This window comes from Rhinolophus sinicus, linkage group LG01 (genome assembly GCF_036562045.2).
Source record: "Rhinolophus sinicus isolate RSC01 linkage group LG01, ASM3656204v1, whole genome shotgun sequence".
Taxonomy (NCBI): domain Eukaryota; kingdom Metazoa; phylum Chordata; class Mammalia; order Chiroptera; family Rhinolophidae; genus Rhinolophus; species Rhinolophus sinicus.
The window spans coordinates 168032800-168055320 of record NC_133751.1 but is presented as its reverse complement, the minus strand read 5'-3'; the positions used below and the strand labels follow the sequence as shown (position 1 = coordinate 168055320).

The window sequence follows — 22521 nt, the reverse complement described above, 5'->3', positions numbered from 1 at the left end:
AAGAGATATTCCTAAAAGTTTTCTACGTAGTGAAATATGGTATATAGAACCCAGTTTTCACTTGCTTTCCATTATAAAATTAAACTGGGAAATACTCTCTTGAATCAAAGCTTTTGTATTTGATATATATTGTATGAATTGAGCAGGTGTCCATGTGAAAAAGTATGCCAGAATATGTGTTGTCCTCCAATCCCTTTCTCTTTCCTGGCTGGTCTGACTACATCCAACTTACAACTATGCCCTCTTATCTGTCTGTTCCAAGTCTCAGCTCATAGGTGACCAGGTACTTTTTTTTGTGACCTTCTTGGGTGATCAGGTCCCTTCCTATGAAAAGGGCTAGGGACAGACCTAGGCATTTCAGCTCACCAGCCAAGTCTGCAAAGCTGTATCACTTAATGGCTTCCCATGACAGAAAGGGTTTGTGGTTGTCTCATGCTGTTCTTATGATGGCTAGGCCTGAATGCCTCCTCTTCCTTCTGTCCCCATAAGACCCCTTCCTGACAGGCCAACATTATCTTTTGATTAGAACTTTAGACCACTGAGAAATCTAAGAGTTAACCGAAGGTAAACATTAAAAAAGAAAAAAAGGGGGAGGCACAAAGAGAGCAAGACTGACTAATATCAATAGATGATTACTCATTATTTGTTTCACAGATTTTTTTTCTATTATGACACATTAGAAAGTATCATTAATATGCTGCTTTATCAGTGGTTTTTATGATACATACTTTTTTTTGCAAGCAATTTTGTAGAAGATTCTGTTGTCTGTAAAGTCAAGAAAGGTTGATCATTTAGTTATTATTTAGGGTCAAGAATTTATGTAATTTTTCCAAAATTTCTGATCTTTGAATGTCGTTTCTCTATATAGCTGAGAGTTTTTCTACAGAAATTCAAAAGGAAGAATTGACTTTATTTTTGTTCAACCCCCCCCCACACACCCACCCATTTCTCCTCCTCCTTCTCTACTGACCCACATGCTTTATTACTCAAAGGAGGAGAATTGTAGCTAATGCATAAAATATTTATCTATCTGAAAATTCTATTGACCAACCATATCTATGCCTGCTTTGTGGGTCTCTGAGGAAAGACAGAATTGGAGGGAGAGTGTGGGCTCGTCTTTTCTGTCTTCCAAAAGACATGAGGTAGCAAGGCATCTGACTGGAGATTTCTGATAATCCTTTACTTCAAATTCCATAGACCCACCCACATTCTCATAAAAAAGTAGGAAGGGAATATGTGGATGATTATTCAATAACTATGGTTAAAAACATAGATTTCTAGCCATATTCAATATCAATTGATATGTAGCCCTTTTCTATGTATGACAATATTCTATCATGTGTTCTATTTACAATTGTCATCACAACTAATAATATAAAAACATATGAATTGTAACAAATGAAAGAAAAAACTCAAGAATGAAAATTATAGAATAACAAAACAAATACTGAGATATGATCTAAGACTGTAGTTCTGGTTTATTTTCACATGTTTCAGATATATGATAATTATTTTTCATATATTTCCACATAGGCCCTTTCTTCTCTTCTTCCTGTGTTCTTAAAAGAAAATTGACTCTTTAATTTTTTCAGGCCTGTACTTTACATTATGAAATTTGATTTTCCCAAAGCCTAAAATTATGAGAAATGTCAAGGCTGAGAATTATATCCTTCATCTTGGCAGAAAAAGAAAACCTCACTGGTTTCAGATTAGAAATTGGGCTTGTTAGCAACAGTCCATAATTAGATTAGTATCTTTGTGCAATATGGAACCTGGAGCATGACAGCTGATGTAGGTGACATGTTCACGATCTTTGACTCATTTATTTTTTTCAGTATATGGTTTCTTAGCTTAACCCAAGCATGGTTTTCTTCTTTCAGATCCTGCAAACTATCTCCCATATTCATTTTTCTATTTTCTTCACATTATACTGTAGGCACCAAATTGAACTCAAGGAGTCCACTGTATTGATGGAAAACTGTCCCCAACAGGCTTTCTGCCCCAAAGACATGCATATAGATCCAAACGAAGAGCAAAGACCTAAGAATAAAATTAACCAAATGACTGAGAAAGCTTCAGTGAGGACCACTAAAAAACAAGTGTAATAACCAGATAAAGAATGTCAGTAGAAATGACAGAGTAAGGAGCTCTGAAAAATGTACACCTCCATAAAAGTAATGGGTAAACTGGAAAAAAATTTTTTTTCATAATTTTATAGTAAATGTTTTTATAATAATTTTTTTATAGTTTCAGAACTCTGAAAATTAACTAAAGGCTTTCAGCATTCCAGAAAATTGTGTATTCAAGAAAAATGGCTGATCTAGCTATGAGCAGTTAGCTTTGTGTTATTTTTAACTTTCCGTATTTCCAACCCCTTTCTCCAGCAACACAGTGTCCTTGAAAAACCACACCTCACCATTCCAGGAGCATATCTGTTCATTGGGGTGGCTGCCTAATATCTAGAAGCTACCATAGTAGGTTCTTATTAAATGTTTGATAAATAAATTCCCATTTAAAGTCTTTTGGACTGGGATTATTCTTTAGTCTAAAATAATGTCTTTGTGCAGGCGACTAGTAGACTTCTAGAACTGGTTCCTAGTTTCTTGCCTTTGAATTTTTTTTATATATTGCTGCCACAGTTATCCATCATATATGCTAACTGGACCATAACATTCCCCTCCAAACCATGTCAGTAAATGACAATTTATTAATGTTACCCAATACATAAACTTTGAATTTCTTACCATAGTCTGCAGGGCAGCCGATTTATTGTCTTCTTTACTCTGTTTCTCCTTACATCTTCCATCCCAATAATACACACTTACTCATTATCAAAGTACAATGCTTAATTTTTGCAACTCGGTTTACTCCCACTGCTATCATATTTGCTTTATCTTCATTCTCTTGGTCATGAATTTCCATGTCTATTTGATAAAGCATTCTGTATATGTCTTTTATATTAACATTAGGAAAAATTAGAATTAAGCAACAGGGGAGCAGGAGGTGGGTGGTAGAACAGATGTGATGATTCCACTGTAAAGTCTTATGACAACTGGAGTTAAATTAGAAGAAGAATGTGACATGTGTCTGATGGACAGAGTCATACTAGGAAGTATTCACTGTGTTTTGTTTGTAGTCTGACCCGATGTTAGGCTGGGTGGGTGCAGCTAAAAGTATTTTATTCCTATGAATTTGGGAGGGAGTGATGGGGAAGCTCCAAATCATGCATAGAGTTTTTCATTTTGGCTGAGCCAAGCTTTTTCATGAAAGAGTATCCAAAGTATTTGCTATGAAATATTCAAGTGACTCAGTAATCTTGGGTGGGGAGAATTAAGAAGCAGGAATTAAGACTTTAATATGAGCCCTCTCTTTTTTTATATACAGAGGCAGATATTTATATTTTCGCTAATAAAAATGTATTAAATTAAAAAATGGTCATTTTGTACTCATACTCACCATTCTCCCACCTTGTTCTGTTGCTTTCAACTAGACTACTCAGTTTCCTTCCTTCTGCATGTATTACAATGCTATGTGTTCTGTGAACTCTCAGTAAGTCAGTCAAATTGACATCCATTTGTCCTAAAGTCAAGCTCCTTCCTCCAGAGAAGCTTGGTCTGAATATGTCAACCCTTTTACCACCCTATACCACTTAACTTTACCCATTTTCATAGAAATTTGGGTTTTGTAAAATCTATCCTGGACCTTATTTTGTGGATTAATTTTTTTTTAAAGGTGATGGTTTTAGGTCTAAAATAATAGTCTCTCTTATTTAAAGTTGAGAAAACCATACATAAATACCAACAGAATAGGTGACCACCAAGGTTTGAGGAATGAAATTCCCTCAGACCCCAAAATTTTTTTTCCTAAAGACTTGTAATTTCTACCATTAGAGATTATTATTTTGGATTATACTGCAAATACCCTTTAAGAGAGGAATAACTGATTATCAATACTTATAGTAACCTCATTTACCATCCTTAGGAAGTCAACAATCTCAAAAAGCCTAAGGAATGGTATAAGTTTCAAAGCGGAGAAAGGCAAAGGGACAATTTCAGTTCCTGAAAAGACACCTGAAGAGGAGAGGTCACAGTAGGACATGCTTGAAAGTGGCATAACGACTTTGAATGTAGGGGAAGTATAGAACCACAGTAGGATAAGGAAATAGACAAGGAAGAACACATTTACTTTGTCTGTTCTTACAGCTGAAACCTAGTGGTGAGAGTTTGCAAAAGACAGAATTTTCACTAATTCCAGGTAGAACTACAAGAATGAAGGATCCCACATAATCATTTACTGTTGAATAGAACTCATGTAATTATTAAAATATTAGTTTATAATTACACATTAATTTCCTTAGATACTTACGTATTTGAGAAAATACGAGAAGGGAAAATTCCCTGGGCTGTGGCAGGAGCCTGAAGTCCTATTTATCAGGAAAAGAAAATTATAATTAGTTTGTATCCTTCCCCAGCAACTTGTCAAGTTGTCATTAATATCCTCTAGTAGGTCTTCATTCTCTGTTGTCACTGCCTTGCTTAAAAGTCTCCAGAGACTCTACCACGAAGTCTTAATTCTTAAGCAAGGCATAAAACATACCATACAATCTGATGCTCTTACCTACCTACCCAGGGTCTTCTCTGGCTATTCTTTCAGATGGGTTCTATGGTCCAGACACACAGAATGACTTATAATCTACATATACCATGTTTTCAATGCCTCTGGGCTCTTGTTTTTGCCATTTCCTTTGTCTGGAGCACCTCGTTCCTGCTTTTAACTTCTGATGTTTCAGGTCTCATTCAGCTTGTGTTAAGTCCTCTAAAAAGCTTTCCTTGCAACTTGCCTAAGTAAGTAAATATCCTTCTCTATTTCTCCTTACCTATTCTGTATGTTTCTATTGTAAAACTCATAATGCTATATTGTAATTAAGAGTTTACTCTTCTGTCTCTCAGACTATGATATAAACTTACCACTAAACACATATTATGTAATGTGATTTATTTGTTGAATGCATAATTTAAAATGGTTTATTTGTTGAATGCATGATTTAATTAATATGTTTCCTCAACATTTATTCATTGGTTTGTCTGTCAGTCTTTTCCCACTTAAATATTGTCAACAAGACTCCATTCCTGGATTTTAGTAACTACTCGGGATGCAGATGACACACGGAGTCTTTGTGCAGAACATCTCTATAGGCACACTGGATTCGTGTACGTCAATTATGCAAATATACAATGAATACAAGTTTCAGACAGAAAGAATGTCCTGGTTACAGAAAGTAGTATTAGTAATTAGAGCCAATTCAAAGTCAAGTTTAAATGTTTACTCTTGTTTCTTCCAATAAATGAATGAAAAATAGGTACACATGATGTGTATAAAAATTCTTACTTAAATCCTATGAACCTTTCTGAGTTTGTTTTTGTAGATATGTTTTTGTGTGTGTCCAGTTTTGGAGAAGAAGTAATGGGAATTAAGAGTGCACTGACCTGAGAAATTAATCATGAAAACAATACTGTTTTAAAAGCACAATATAAAACAAACAAAAACCTCTTCTACAGTTTCTAATAATAAGCTGCAATGAATATTCTAAAAAAAATTGCCTAGAATTATGTATAAAACATTACAACCATCCTCTTAAAAATAGCTAAGCTATCAAGAAGGAAAGGGAAATCCTTGAGAATAAAAAATTTGGGGGAACACAAATCTGGAGTGGTAAGCAGTATTAAAGCTGATGTCTGTGCTATGAGTATTGGCCATAACTACACATTTAATAGCAGATTAGAGGATTTAAAACAGGATATCAAGGGTAAACAAAATGGGGAATTAAAACTAAGAGCCCCTAAAAATATACTGGGACCCAAAGAGCTACATCTTCTGAGAAAGTCTAGAAAAAGGCATGCCACAGAGGTAGCAGTACAAATAAACTATGTCTTAGTTTTAGCATGGATAGAGGAAGAAGAGTCATGGCAAGACATACTTTAAAGTGGCATAAAGGCTGACAGATACACAGGGTATGAAGAATTAAGAGGGTCCTGGGACCTCTTCTTGACACGAAATTATTTAATTGAAACTCTGTTCAAAAAGCAATAATTAGTGTCTCATTCCTATGGGGTTCAGCTGAAGATCAGTACACAGTACAGTGTGTGTGGGTGACGTGGAATTTCAGAATTGAACTCTGTGCCTGGAAACATTCCCTAAATAATTATTGTGTATATGACACCTGTATAATAAAAAGTATTCTTGATAGAAAAAAAAAAAAAGAAGTGCTAAGAAAAAATAACTGTCTCCAAGAACTTTAAACCCAGCCATAATTATATCCCAGAACATGGGTAAAATACAGTTTTTATCAAATAAAATTTGAGCGTTTACTCCCAAAATGCATTCATTAATGATATTTCTAAAGAATGGATGTAATTCAGGAAGAATGAAAGTTATTCTATAACATAAAATGCAAAAAGGACTGGTAAACAAAACATGGTAAACACGTGGGTAAATATAAATAAAATTTGGATAAAAAATAGAAAACGTAATTTAACTAGTAAAAATTCAAAACTAAATTATTGGTTAAATATGATATAATGATTAAATTATTCTAACTCTGACTTTTACTTTAAGTATCTATGTTCAAATTTAAGTGTAATTGTCAAAAGAAATATATAGTATACAATTTCTAAACCAGTAGAAGGAAAACTGAATTAAAAAATAACTTTAATACTCTAAAAGCAAGAAAAGAATAAAATACTAAAAAGAAGGACAAACTGAAAGTACAAATAAGGCAGTAAAAAAATCTTCCAAAAATTTATAATTAACATAAATATAAGTGGCTAAAATTCAGTTAAAAGTAGTAAATTGTAAGAGTTAATAAAACTAAAGCAAAATCTAGGGGAAGAGTGTTTATAGGAGACACATCTAAGCATATAAAGACATTATGATTGAAAGCTGATATAGCTATATTATCAAACATTTTAAATTTAAGACATAAACATCATTTACAATAAAGGGCACTGTATAATACGTAATAAGATCCAATTCACCAGGATAAGCTTGGATATGTCTAATAACCCAGATCAACAAATTAAAAGCAATAATGGACAGAACAACATGGAGGAGTTGAGAACTATCTTATCATGTCCAATAATTTTTAGAATAAAGATTTTTAAAAAATTAAGTATATAAAATAATAGAAATGCACAATTAAACATCTTGATTGAATGGGAATTTTTAGAACATTGAACCCCCAATTGACAACATTGTTTTCAACCACCCAGAACATTAAAAAAAAAATCATCATGTGTGCTAAGCCAATAAAGCAATTCTTCATAAATTGCTTTCTTTATTAGAGTATAAAGACTGTGCTCTCAGTCCATAAAGCAATTAAATTAGAAATCAATCACAAAAATAAAACTAGAAGTCCAGAATGCTTAAAATTTAAAAACTAGTTCATGAATACAAAATAAGAAGATGGAATTTAGATATGATTTAGAAAATAATGAAAATGTTGCACAGCAAGTGTTGCAGGACATTTAAAACTCATACATATCACCAATTGTCACACATTGTTCTAAGCACTTTACAAATATTAACATATTGAATTGCTATAGTAATCTTATGAACTATGTACTATTATTCTCATTTTATAGTTGGAAAACTAAAGAACAAAATTAAATAAATTGGCAAAACATAAATTTTAAGTGTTGGAGTATGGATTCAATTTAGCTAGTCTGGGGTCAGAGTATATGTTCTTACCCATTAGGCATACTGCCTTGCAATCATCTGATCTGTATGGATAGGATATATGATGACTTTATGCCAATAAATTTGAAAATTTAGAAAAATTGAATAAATTTACAAGAAAAGTGTAACTTGATAAAAACTTGAAAATAAATAGAAAATATGAACAGTTCTGAATCACTAATGTAATGAAATCTGTAGTTTAAATTTTTTGTTTACTAAGAGACCTAGGACCAGCTTAAATATTTTGCCAGTGATTTCTACCAAACATTTAAGGAATATATAATTCCAACTCTAGAAATTTCCATAAAATAATAAAAGAGGCAGCGCAACTCATGAAGCTATTGTCATCTTGACAAGAAAACCAGACCAGGATACTATGAGCAGGGAATATTGCAGCCCAACTTCTCTCAAGAACCTAGATAATAAAATACTAAAAAATTACTAGAAAACCTAATCTAAAAGTGTATGAGGAAAACAATACATGATACATAGAAATAATTTAATCAAGCAATTCATCATTGCTCTAACAACAAAAAAATGAGTAAACAGATACATAGAATACATTTTTAAAAAGTCAACATTCCCTGATAAAAAAAAAAAAAAAAATCTTAGTAAATTGCAAACAGAAGGGTATTTCCTTAACCTGGCAATGTTATATACCAAGATATTACAGTCGACATCATTTTATGGTGAATAATTTTAAGATATGTTTTTTAAAATCAGAAAGAAGACAGAAAGTCCACTTTCATCACTTTATTTGCCATTTCTATGAAGGCCCTGGGAATGGGAAGAGTTCCAGAAATAATTTAAAACTATAAGATTACAAAGGAAATTAACAAAGCTTTCATTATTTGTAGATGATATGATTATATTAAAAAACGAGAATCAACAGATAAGGAAGAAGAATTAATTAGAGAATTTGGAAAGGTTGCTGGACACATAATCATAATACAGAAATCAATTACATTTCTATAAGCAACAAGCAGTTAGATATTGTACGATTTTAAATAACAACAGAAGTATTAATTAAGTACCTAGAAATAAATCTAACAAAAAATGTATAAGAGCTATCTGGAGAAAATTACTAAACTTAAAACAAAGTAAAGAAATGTAATTTCCATTAAATAGAGTGACAGATCATTTACATTAATGGGGAGAATCAGTAGTCTAAAGATACCTATTCTCCCTATATTGATCGATAGTTTCATTGCAATTTCAAACAACAGCTCAGATGTGTGTGTGTGTGTGTGTGTGTGTGTGTGTGTGAGAGAGAGAGAGAGAGAGAGAGAGAGAGAGAGAGAGATCAATTTCAAATTTATTTGGAGGAAAGTAAGGTGAGAATTAGCCAAGGCACTCCCAGAAAAGAACAAGAAAGTGGTAGGAGTGGGCAGGTGGGGCAGAGAGTGTGAGTTTTTTTTTCCTTTGTTGATCTCAAAGTCTTATGAAGGCTCAAGAGTGTGATACTAGCACAATGACAGACAAACTGGTCTTTTGGAACAGAATACAGAAATCAGAAACAGATCCACACATATATGGTATCTGAATATATTAATGATATAGCATTCCAGAACGTATGTGTCACATATATTTATCTACATGTTGTATCTGTCATATATACATTCTGAAACAATACTTATGACAAATGGAAAGGCATTCAATGTTCAAAGAAAGAGAACAATTAACATTAAAAGTGTCAACTTTCTCAAATGAAAACATAAAATTCCTTCTCATTTTTTGATGTATGTTTCAAGTATGTTTCTTTCATAAGGCTTGCCTGACTACTCTAGGCAGACCTAAGCATAGTCTTGCTCTGATTTGTTTACACATCTACTGTCTCTATTAATACCGGGTTGTGGTTATTGGCATGACCGTCTCCTCACTTCACTGTAATAGCCCTGGATAAGAACCGTTGGTTTTCTTCATTCAATATTTAGCACCATACCTGCCATGAAGCAGGAGTTCAATAAATGCTAGTTGAAAGAATGAATTAAAATATTGCATAATTTACTCAGTAGCTATTGCTGATATTTACCTGACTCACAGATGTAGTTTGATCGTTTGTTTTGTCTTTCACTCCAAACAGCATTTAGCTCCTTCTGTATAATCCAAACAACAAAACAAACATTTTTAAGGTCTTTTTATCGAGAGTTTGAAAAAAAACTATATATATATATATATATATATATACACACACACACACACACACACACATATATACATATATATAAATTTGAAATACAGAAATTTCAGATTTTGAGAACTTCCCTTAATTGTCAATTTTTAAGAAGTACATACATTTTGTGATTTTATAATACACCTATCATTTACAGAATTCAAATTTTCATCATTGTGTCATAGGAGGTCCATAAGACCACCTTCACATTTGGTGGTTGGTTAAGACTCATGGGACTCAGAATATATTTTTACTCACATCTAAGATTTATTACAATAAAAAGATACACTATAGGATAAGTAAAGAGAAAAGACCTAGGCTGAGTCTGGAAAGATCCATGTATAGTCTTCCTGATGTTCTCCCTCTCCTGTGAGAGAACATGCCTGAGCATGCTCTTTTCTGCAGCAATCAGAAATGCAGGAACATGTGTGCTATGTGTCTGCCCAGGGAAATCCTGGGCAGAACTTAGCACTCAAGGTTTGTACTGAAGGCTGCTCGTGAAGACAGCCTCAAAGCATTGCCAGATTCCAGCTTCCCAAAAGAAAATCAGAATTCCGCAAAAATTGTTCTCAGTGTCTAGGTATAGTGTACCACCCATTCAGTTAGGAAAAATTCCATATCTGTTGGGAAATGTTAGAAAAGCCAAGTTCCCAAACACTGGCCAAAGGACAACCTTGCAAGCAGGCCCTTTTAAAGACAGCAGTCTCAAGCCTCCTACGTTAACATTTTTCTGCATGATAGTATTCACTGGTATTCCAAAAGTAACTGCACTGATGAGGAAGGAAGTTATTCAACTCAATAAAACAAAAGCATAGGTGTGTTTTTTTAACAAAGCTAACAATATAGAAAAGTTTAGGCAGAGACTGAAGGCAGAGAACAGGTTTCCTGAATACATAAGGATGTAGTTCTCTAGACCTGTCTGAGAACTCGACCTGCTCAGAGAGGTAAATCCAGGGCAAGAAGATTTCTTTTCTTCCTAGGTCTGAGAGACAAACATGAGCCACCACAAATACATTTTATGACCGAGGAAGCCTATATAGAAAATGTTGAAAACAGGATGATTACTTATAATAAAAAGCTATTTCTCATAATAAATTAGATACTTGTGGACATATGATACTCATTTGAGATCAATGTGGGTGGCGGATTTAATATACTCATTACCCAAAAAAGGTCAATAATAAAATTTAGGCACTGTTTTTTAAGCAGTTTATTATTTTCCTTTTTTTTTTTTTCAGTAGAGGACATAACCTTTGAAATCTATTGGACAATATGACAACTTCAAATGTTAAAGTTGTTAAGAAATCTTTTCCTGACTCATCACACTTAATGTAGATATTGACATAGAACATTGATCTGTAAAATGTTTATTTGTAATAAAACTCCACTGCAAATAAGCATATTATGGTACACATACTACATTTTAGGAGTTATGCATAATGTAGTCTGCCATATATTATGAATTAGGGATCACAGAAAATGCCACTTTTTACCCTAATCAATTAGATTAGGGTATAATTCATTTGGAAAGAATTTAGTAAATTTTCAGTTTATTGAAATCTCTTTCAAACCATGTTAACTCTTTAGCATAGTTGAACCAATTAACACTGCTACTAATAGAATTGAAGATGTGATTTTGACTTCTATAATAATAAGTTGGCAAGCCATAGAGAAAAAATTGTTACATCCAGCAGCTGAACCCTGAATCTTTGCTGGTAACTTTTCACCAGCAGTTAACTGGTCACAGGTCAGAAGGGAATGGGGAGAGATAGTATGGCTGTCCCTGAACAATCCATCAGTACTAGTCAAAGCCCAATCAAATAAATCCAATTTGATACTTCCTCTTAAGGCTGAAGGTACATACTGTGAACTATCATGATAGCCTATATTTAGGAAGACTACCCTAAGGCTATTAAAATTTTATTATGGCATGATTAATTTCAGGGAATAAAGCTATTCTGTATGTTCACTTTATGAATGAAAATTTGTTATACCAATGATGATGAGGTACCATAAGATGGTACCTCATCTATTCTGTTTGCATTTGGGGCAAAAAACAATATTATATACCTCATGCTTTGTAGGACCCAAATGAGACTGTGAAGATCTGGGAATATTTCTTGTGGGTGAAGTTTGAGCTGATATAATTGAATCTTTAGCTGAGATGTATGTAGCTCCTACAGGAAGAAGAGATAAGTTTAAATATGAGAAGATAATATTGCTGGAACGAGGGTGAATATTAATGAATTGACCCAGTGTTCTCTCTGCTGAGAGTCCACAATCACTGGATTACCATAATAATGGATTTGCGTTGAGGAAGTACCTGAAAGAATACTATGACCTTTTTGATATTCACAAGTTTTCAGTGGTTCACTATTACTCTCAAGGACAAGTCTGAAATCCTTAACCTCTGATCTTAATCCACTTAATATTATGGCAGCTTAATCCCTGTAACTAACCTCAGACCATGGCCTGAATTAACTGTTTGCATTTCATTCAGTCTGCAGTGGAAAACCAGTACTGACTCGAATAGGGGAATAACCAAAGCTATGTTTAGGGAGATTGCTTTCACAATAAATGTACGGTGGATTCAAAACAGGAGGACAAAACTGGAGGAAGGGTACTGAAATAGAAGAGGATGGAGGAAACAAGGGCAGAAGCTGTGGGCATGGAAAAGCAGAGAGGGCAAGATAAGTTAAGGAGATAGATTAGGCAGAAAGTGGCTACGTTGGAATGCAGAACACAAGAAAGAGGGAGTCAAAGATAACTCAGGTTTTGTTCCTGGGGGAAATAGAAGGATCAAGAAGATGATTAATTTGATTTTACATTGAATTTGAATGACCACTGAATAATGTGTATATGTAGGGTGGATCTTAATTGACTCTGGAACCCTAACAAGGCACATAAAAACTTAGTCAATGTACGTTCTGCTCAAGGCTACATAGGAAATAGGATGTATTGTCCATGGGAAATTGATGGCAGCAGAGCCCATAGGGAACTTCTTGGCTCAGTACCATAACCTACTACACCACAATATGTCAGTAACTTACTTTAGCTATCTTTATAAATAACCACAGCAGGGACCCTAACTTTTCCCAGTTTGCAAACTTCAAAAGCCATACTCATCAAGCAATCACTCAAATATTTGGGCTAATTATAACATCTATATGCATAAACAAATTTATATCATACTTTATTTTCTAAACAACCATAATTTTTTATAATCAGGTAGAACAAATACCTTGGAAACCTATATAATGAAGCCATAATTATGTACTTAAATAATAAAAGAATTATATTTTTCATTTTCTTACCTCTATCATTGTCAGTACTTGATTTTTTATGTATCACTCCATATTTCTATATGGTACAACATTAAAGAGAAAAGCATTCATGAGTAACAGTACTTCTGAAAAAGATTTTGCTTTCTATCACCCAAATAAAGATTTTTTCCCCCTTTATCCCCTCACTATCTCATGAAAATTGTCTCAGGGAGAATACATCTTACTAACATCATATGCTATCTTTCACAGGGATCTCAAATTTAACTAGTTCAAAATTGAGTTCAATATGTAGCAATGCATAAGTTTGTTCCTCCCGTTCCATATTTTGTTTAAATCATAGAATCCATTCAATGGTTGTCTTAAAAATTTAGAGTCATACAATTTGTCTCAGGGAAATACAATCCAACCAATTACAATCCAATCTAATACTTAATGAATGCATTGCTTAGACTCAGAATTTATCACCCCAGACCCGCTTTTGATTGTAATAACATTTTACTGTGTCTATGTGGCCCACTAGACAATGAGTCCTCAAGTGATTATGGCTTATTCATCTTGGTATCCTATGTGACTTAATTTCCTCATTTTTCCTTTCCTCTGGCTTACCACAGGGGTTGGCCAACAGTAGATGCTCAATAAATATTAGGTATTAATATCATTATAATTATTAAATATTTGCTTGGACTGGTTTCTGCTAAATTACATAGTGAGTGTAGCACAGAGGTAACTCCACACTTCAGGGAAAGGGACCAGGTCTCATGAATAGACCCCGATATCCCTAACCAATAAGTACCATGATAGTAGTGAAGGAGACAATTTATGGAAGTGAAAGTTAACTAGATAAATTAATAATCACCATACAAAAGTTTGAGACAACTTTATACCTTTTCTTCAGTACTATTATGTCGTGCATCTGACTGAAAAACAACTGGAGCTGCTGAGTTTTTGGCATTCTTTGAACTACTTAGACATTGATGAATAGCATTTGCTGCAGATTCTAAAAATACATGAAAGAGATACACTGTGTGTTTTTTAAACAAACAACTTATTGAAGTATAACTGAAATACAATAAACTGTACTCATTTAAATGGAATAGTTTTAAAATGTCTACAACTGTGAAACCATCACTGCAATCAAAATAACACTATCACCCTCAAAAGTTTTATCATCCACCTTTGTAATCCATCCATCCCTCTCCTCTCACCCCCTGACAAACTGCTGTCTACCTCTCACACAAGATTAGCTTGAATGTCTTTGAATTTTATATGAATAGAATCATATAGTATGAACTCTTGGCTTCTTTTACTCAATGTTGCATGCATTAATAATTTGTTTCTTTTTTATTTCTAAGAAGTATCCCATGGTATGGATATGACCCAATTATTTATCCACTCACCTGTATTTGGGTTGTTTCTGGGTTTTGCCTCTTGGAACTAAACCTTTATTAACATTCATGCACAAGTGTTTGTGTGAACATATTTTTTTTTTTTCATTTCTATTGGGTAAATACCAAGTAGTGGAATTACTAGATCATATGGTAAATATGTGTTTAATGCCAAACTGTTTTTCAAAGTGGTTTTACCATTTTACATACCATTCAGCAGTGCATTGGCATTTCAATTCTTCCACATATTGTCCATACTTAGTAAGCAGAAGAAGGGAAATGGTAAAGAGCAAAGTGAAAAATCAAAGAAGTAGAAAAACAAGAGAGAAAACAAAATAGCTGATAAACCAGATCAGGAAAAAGAGAAGACACAAATTTTTAGCATCAGGAGAATTAGAGATAACAATACAACAGAGTTTATAAATAATACTAAAAATGATAGTAAAGGAATATTATGAAAAATGGGCAATAATTTAAAAAAATAAATAAATGCCAGGGACAAATTTCAAGAACAACACAAACTACCTAATCTCATTCACGAATAAATAAATACTATGAAAACCCTGATATGTATTAAATAAATTAAATATGTAATTGAAAACTTTTCCTCAGAGAAAACTCCAGTCTCAAATGACTTGACTTTGGAATTATACCAAATATCTAAGAAGAAATTAAACTAATTCTACAGAAAATTTTCCAAAAAAATTGAAGAGGAGTGAATGCCTCTTCCAAATCATATTTTGAGACCAGGATCATGCTGATATCAAAATCATTATATGATATTACAAGAAAAGAAAATCTCAGTCAATATTCCCCATGAACAAATATATAAAAATTATAAATAAAATTAGCTGAAACTAATAATGTATAATAAAGGTAATTCATAATGAATAAGTGAAGTTTATCCTACGAATGCAGACTTGGTTTAACATTAAAAAATAAGTCAAACTAATTCGCCACATTAAGAGAAAAAATAAGAAAATGTAGATGATTATCTCAAAGATGCAGGAAAAAAAAATATAAAATTCAACACCCATTCATGATAAAACCTCTTATTGAACTAGGGATATGAGGTTATGTCCTTTCTCTGATAAAAGTTCTCTTCAAATGTCTAGAGCCAATATTCTAATTTATATTGATCCCTTTCCCTTAAGTTTTGGAACGAGATTAGAAAGTACACAGTCACAATTTTGTCCATTGCCATCCTAGAGGTCTTAGCCAGCTAGAACAAGAAATGAAAGGTGAACCCAAATAAAATCCCAGCATGCTATGCAAGGACGCTAGAATAACTAAGTCACCCTAGAAGCATAACAAATGTTGGAGAATTCAAACTTTGAAATTTCAAGCTTGTTATAAACCTATCGTAATTAAAAGAATACAGAATTTACATAAGGACAGACAAATAGATCAACAAAACAGAAAAGAATGTCCAGAAATAGGGTCCATCTATATCTATATCTATGTCCATCTCTCTCTATATATATATCTTTTCAAAGATGCCAATAAAACTCAATAGAGTTTGAAGCAATTGAAGGTGTACAAGATAAGCTTGGGTAATCTTCTTGTCTTCCCAGATAGCAAAGAAGCAATTAAAAAACACTAGGGTTATGTCACAAAGGACTCAAAGAGTTATCCTGAAGCGGCTCCAACTGGCCAGAGAAGTAACAATTTCAGCATTAATAAACACAAGAACGGCAATGTTTTGAAGCACATCGAATTTATTTGAATCTGTGAATCCATAATGGCACAAAACAAAACTAATTGCTCACTGTTGGAAGATGCTACTGAACCAATTCATTCTATTAAAAACTGATAAATGATGGTAAAATATTAAGTATTTTTCTGCCATTCCTAAGTATCCTATGTGACAATGTAACCAAGTAGTAGTTGAGGGGAAGTTTCTCTTTATAGAAGTATTCCAGCTAATCTATGAAGGAATTATAGAATCAAAATATCCCAGTTTTGCAGTCCCTAATTATTGAATAGATCTAGGCCTTGAACACAAATGGCTGCTAATATTACAAAGAGAAAAATGAGATATTACATGCCTCTTAATGGAGACACACACCAACATTTATAAATCACTTTTGCTAAGGAAATTGAACCTAAAAGTGTATTTAACTAATATTTTATAGGAAATACAGAAGAAATAATGTACATAACTATACCACATAGGGGTGTGTGTGTGTGTGTGTGTGTGTGTGTGTGTGTGTGTGTATATATATATATATATATATATATATATATTTAATATATACCATTATTAAGAAACTTCAATGTAACTGATATGCTATTGTATCCAGTCTTATGTGACTTGCTTTTTACACTCAGCTTTATGTTTCAGAAGTTTTTTCTATGTGCTGCAATCATCAAAAGTCCAGTCTGTGAGGAACTCAATAGGAGAAGCAACTCAGTTCCTTCAACAATAAACTGTAATTTAAAAAAAAAAAAGAGGGAGGTAGAGGGATATATGGAAAGAGAACTTACAGAGTAAAAGAGTCTGAAAAGACAAGAAACTATTGCAGTGTGCGTCAATGTAGGTTGAAAGTAACATCAAAATGTTTTTGTGACATTCATGATATGGGAAAGTTAAATAATGATTAAATATTTGATTACATTAAAGAATTACTAATTTGTGCAATGTGATAATGGTATTGTGGTTCTGGATTAAAAAAAATGACCCTTATATTTTAGATACATGTTGACATATTGATGGACGAAATGACATTATGAGTGGGAAGTGCTTTAAAACAATATGGGCAGGGAGAGTTCAAGGGCCTAGACCAGGGGTGTCCAAACTTTTTCCAACGTTTTTCACCAAGGGCCATATGCGGTAAAATACACAAACAGCCGGGCCACTCACTCGAGGTGAAGTACGTATTGCCTCACCTGGTTTATTTAAGTAAACTAAATATATTTTTGGAATTTGCTGCGGGCCAATTAAAAATGGATTGCGGGCCGCAGTTGGCCCGTGGGCCGCAGTTTGGACACCCCTGGCCTAGACAAAACAAATATCTCCACTGATTAAGTTGAATGCTAAGCACATTTAGGTTCTGTTGCTTTTTGTTTACATTTGAAGTGTTTAATAAGGAAAGCTTTAAAAAGTTAACAAAACTGTGGAAATATTTGCCACATAAATAAGACAAAATATTAATACCTTTGCCATCTCAAAAAGAACTCATACAAATTGACCTCAAATAAATGTTAACAAAATATCAAACCATAAAGGAAAAAAAATGTAAAATTTTATTACATTGAATTAAGAACTTCTGTACATTAAGAAAATAAAAATAGAATAGAAGCAAAACACAAATCAGAAGAAATTTGCTGTATGTATATATGTACGTATGTATATAATAACGAATGTCTAGTATGACTAAAAACATCTTTCAAATTCATAAGAAAAACAACCCAGTAGGAAAATGGACAAGAGATTTCAAAAGATAATTTCTCAGAAGAGGAAAATGGCTGAGAAATCCTATAGCTAGGCATACAACCCTTAAAGAATCTCTTTTCGATGAATACCCGGAATTATACATGTACAAGAATATTCAGTGCAAGATTGTTCAAATAATAGATAATAATTTCATCAACAGAAAAACAGATGTATAAATTGTGGTATATTTACATAATGGGATAGGGTCAAGAATGGAATGAAGTAAAGTGTCAGACAGTACACAGATAAAACTTCTGAAACATAACGCTGAGTGTAAAAAGCAAGTCACTGGATACAATTGCATCAGTTGCATTAAAGTATCTTAATAATGGTATCTATACATATTATATATATACATATATATATAGTTTAAGGATATACACTCATGTAGTAAATACATTTTACAATTAACGGTTATGACAATCACCAAATTTGGATAGCAGTTTTCTTTGTGGAGGAAGGAGGTCTGCTTAAGGGAAATTTGGCAAAAGATAAAAACAGTTTAAAGAAACCCAGTGAATGCTAAAGTGGGGGGAAACAAAAACAATGAATTCCACACCAAGATACATCATAAACAAATTGCTGAAAACTAGCTTCCTTCCAAAAAAAAAAAAATCTTAACCAGAGAAAGCTGTCACATGACTTGCAGAGATCAAGAATTCAAATACTGCAGATATCTCCTCAGAACACAATGAAGTGGAACAACATTTTTAAAGATCTGGTGAAAAAAACCTTGTTAACTTACAATTCTATATATCGAGTGAAAAGATTATCTTTCAAAAATGAAGGTAAAATCTATTCTTAGAGGAAGGAGAACTAAGATAATTCAGTGCCAGAAAATCTGTTCTAAAAGAGATGTTAGGGAAATCCTATAGACTGAAGAAAGAAAGAAAAAGAAAGGAAGGGAGGGAGCAGGGGGAGGGAGGGAGGAAAGCACAGAAAGAAACCTGGGACACCAAAAATTGAAGGACAACCGAAATGTAAGTATTTAACTAGGTATGATAAAACTATTCTTCCCCTATTTTGTTATTTAAAACAAAACCTATTACACTGTCTAAGTGGATGTTTGATATATAGAGGTATAATGCATAATACAACCAAAACAAAGGTGAGAGAGATAAGGAGTCTTATACAGTGGTAAGGTTTCCACATTCCATCCACTTAAGGAGATAAAATGTTTATTCATAATGGAGTGTGAAAAGCTAAATACATTGTTATCTAGAACAACCACTAAAAACTCTGTACAAAGAGACATAAAAACAATATCCATGGACAATTGGAAACCAAGTTTTAACAATACCAGGTACAATAGTACCAAAAACGAACTGTTTATGTGCAAACATAATGCAACATATACAAGCTCTCTATGCTGAAAACTACAAAATGTGTATGGAAGAACTTAAGGGCAAACTAAACAGAGATACTATGTTTATGGATTGGAAGATTCTGTATAGTAAAGACGTTTTACCCCTCAGATTCATCTATTTTTATTTAATTTACTCTATTCAAAAATCCCAGCATAATTTTTGTAGACAAGCTGATTATGAAATTTACATGGAAGAGGCAAATGAATTAAAATAGCCATAAAAATGATGAAGAAAAAAAAATAAAGTTGGTTGAATTATACCTAATATAAGACAAAAAGCTACAGTAATCAAGGCAATGATGAGGGATAGACACATAGATCAATCAATGGAACAAAATGAAAAGAAAGGCAAGTCACAGACTGAGAGAAAATATTTGCAAATCACATATCTGAAAAAGACTTGTATTTAAATATGCAAATAACTCCTAAAACTCAACAGTAAGAAAACTACCCTATTAAAAATGATCAAAAAGCTTCAAGATATAACTTCACCAAGCAGTATTTACAACAGGCAAACAGAATATGAATAGATATTCATCATCATTAGCCATCAGGAAAGTACAAATGAAAACCACAGTGAGATAGCACTACATCTATTAGAATGGCTAAAATAGAACTTGGTGGTAACACCGATGGTTGCAAAGATGCATAGCAAATGGATCTCTCATGCATTACTGATGGAAATGCAAAATGTTATAGCCACTCTGGAAAACAGGGCAGTTCTTTATAAACTTTAACATACATTTACCATAGATCCCAATAAGTCCTTGTTCATACAAAATGCTGAATACAAATATTGGTAATCTTTCTATCTGTAATCACCAAAACCTAGAAAAATAACAAATTTCTTTGACTGGTGAATGCATAATCAAACCTTGGTGCTTACATATAATGGAACACTAGTCTGCAATAAAAAAGCAGTAAACTATGAACACATTCAATAACTTGAATTTCAAAGGCATTATGCTAAGTAAAATAAGCCATTATCAAAAGGCCAAATATCATATGATTTCATTTCTAAGACATTCTCCAAGGTGTGGGGGGAACTATAATGATGGAGAACATATCAGTGATTACCTGGGGTTATTAGTGGGAGTGAGGAAGGTGTGACTTGCAAAAGGAAATTTTTAGTATGTTGGAACTATTCTTATGTGATTGTAGTAAAGGTCACACAAATCCATACATACGTTAAAATTCATGCAATTGTACAAAAAATTCCATTTTGCTCTTAAGATAATTTAAAAACCAAAATAAATACCTGAGGATATTTTTTTGAGAATGAAAACTTACAGAGTTTCTAACCTTGTCAGGTTAGAAGCAGGGGCAATAGGGAATTCAGGGCTCTGAAAGCTGCTTGAGAGTTGCTAGCGGCAAAATGCAGGGCAAACTGCCCATAAGAAAAAACAGGCTGTGACCCTGTCAAAGTTCATAGTTAAGGTTCAGTGATAAAATGGAAAGTAGGAAGGTTTGAATTTGATGAATGGGAAGAGGGGTACTTCTTATAATACATAACTTGTGATGTCACTGTATATTTCTAAAATTCAAATAAAAGATAGCAATGACTCACATACAACTCTACCCTCTTAGAGAGTAGATATAGATAGAACACACCCCCTTTCCTATATGTATCAATATAGTTTCAGAATGCATCTTTTAATAGACTATGTCTCCCAACTATGCTTAAATGGGTAGGTATGATTCCTGGACAGTTGTCACAGACAGATTGGTAAATTGGTGAGGCTGAAAACGATCTTCCATCTACCATCCTTTCTTTCAATACTACTGAGATTTTTTGACTTTGGTGAGACCAGTTTGGGCTGCATTAAACACTAGAGTTTTAAATCATTCTGTGTGAGGTAATTGCTTTAGAGACTGAGCTTTTAGTTTTACTGTCTACATTTCAATAGATGTGGGGCTGGTGTAGTCATCGTTGTGTGTGCTGTAAGAACTCATTGGTGTGCTGTACAAAAATCTCTTAACTTTAAAAATGGAATCCATAAAGCTTATAGTTGAATTAATTCAACCTGAGTGGTCCTCAGAGTGAAAGACAGCTTCAGCAAAGGCAACCCTCTCTTTCCCCAGGTTTCTGAGTCTTGATGAAACTGAATAATCAAATGACATTCTCAGAAAGATTTTCTTTTTTTCTTCAGATTTTAACTGATAAGGACAAAGAGATTTAACTCTTACACTTTAATTTTTCCCTGAAAATTTACTAGCGAAGGAGATTCATATTGATCAACTTTGAACAGTCTTATACTTTTGATGGCGTGATATTTGGAGGATTTTTGTGTCATTTGGGTTCCTGGTCTAATCCTGTGAGCTCTAATAGAGAACGTGAAGTAACACAGTATGAGATAAATAATAAGTAAAGTGATATTTCAGTAAGGTTCATGGTGGCTTTGGAGTTAATACACTTAATTTCTGACCCACTTCAGAGTTTTCTGAAATCATTTTGAGCATCATTTTGGAATTTGTTGGGTTTCAGGTACTGTTCATTTAACAGCAATAGACGCTTCATTTTTCTATAATGATGATATAATGTTAAACTCAAAACACTAAATCAGTAACTAGAGATCAAATTCCTTAAGCAATAAAGGTTGTATCATTGTTGGTAAGCATCACTTATTAAATCAGTCATTTGACAACAGAGAGCACAGGAAAAAGGCCATCTAAACTCAGTCTTTTCCTAAATTACTATTTAGTATTTCTTATCATAATATTCCATTACCATGTCCTCCTTTGTTTGTTTTCTGATCACCAAAAGGATAAATTATCTTTATATCATCATTCACCTTCTTTTTCTTCTTTGGAGAAGCAGCTTAAAGAAATGTAATAAAACATTTATTTTTAATAATGGTGAGATACAATTATTCAATATAGACTATCTTTTTGTGCTTAAATCAAGAGGAATTAAGTCATATGGTAATTTATATGTGGGATTGTGGGGAAGTATTGGCGAAGATAGAGAGATGTGAAATAGGAAGAAAAACAATTGCTCATGAAATGTTGGACCTTCAAATTAAAAGATATACTTGGAGGGACAGAATTTTCTTCTGGCAGAGAGAAAACGCTACACCCACCTCAAAATGTCATGTCCTCTCTGTGGGGATGCATAACCAACATAGCTTACTGGCTGGAGACCC

The 22521-nt window shown here is 33.2% G+C and overlaps 1 protein-coding gene across 2 annotated transcripts in view; it reads right to left on the bottom strand.

Moving 5' to 3' along the window:
- The window catches only part of FSIP2 (fibrous sheath interacting protein 2), a 105029-nt gene that overhangs the window by 68663 nt on the left and 13845 nt on the right, over window positions 1–22521 (bottom strand). The window contains exons 9-15 of one of the 2 annotated variants that reach the window (XM_074316197.1): window positions 22107–22196; window positions 14076–14188; window positions 13222–13267; window positions 11978–12084; window positions 9767–9830; window positions 4366–4423; window positions 729–765 (exon numbers count right to left, since the gene is read on the bottom strand). In XM_074316197.1, coding sequence (XP_074172298.1) covers window positions 729–765; window positions 4366–4423; window positions 9767–9830; window positions 11978–12084; window positions 13222–13267; window positions 14076–14188; window positions 22107–22196 — 515 coding nt within the window. Of the gene's footprint in view, window positions 1–728; window positions 766–4365; window positions 4435–9766; window positions 9831–11977; window positions 12085–13221; window positions 13268–14075; window positions 14189–22106; window positions 22197–22521 lie in introns of those variants that run through there. The other variant, XR_012490587.1, reaches the window with a different exon arrangement.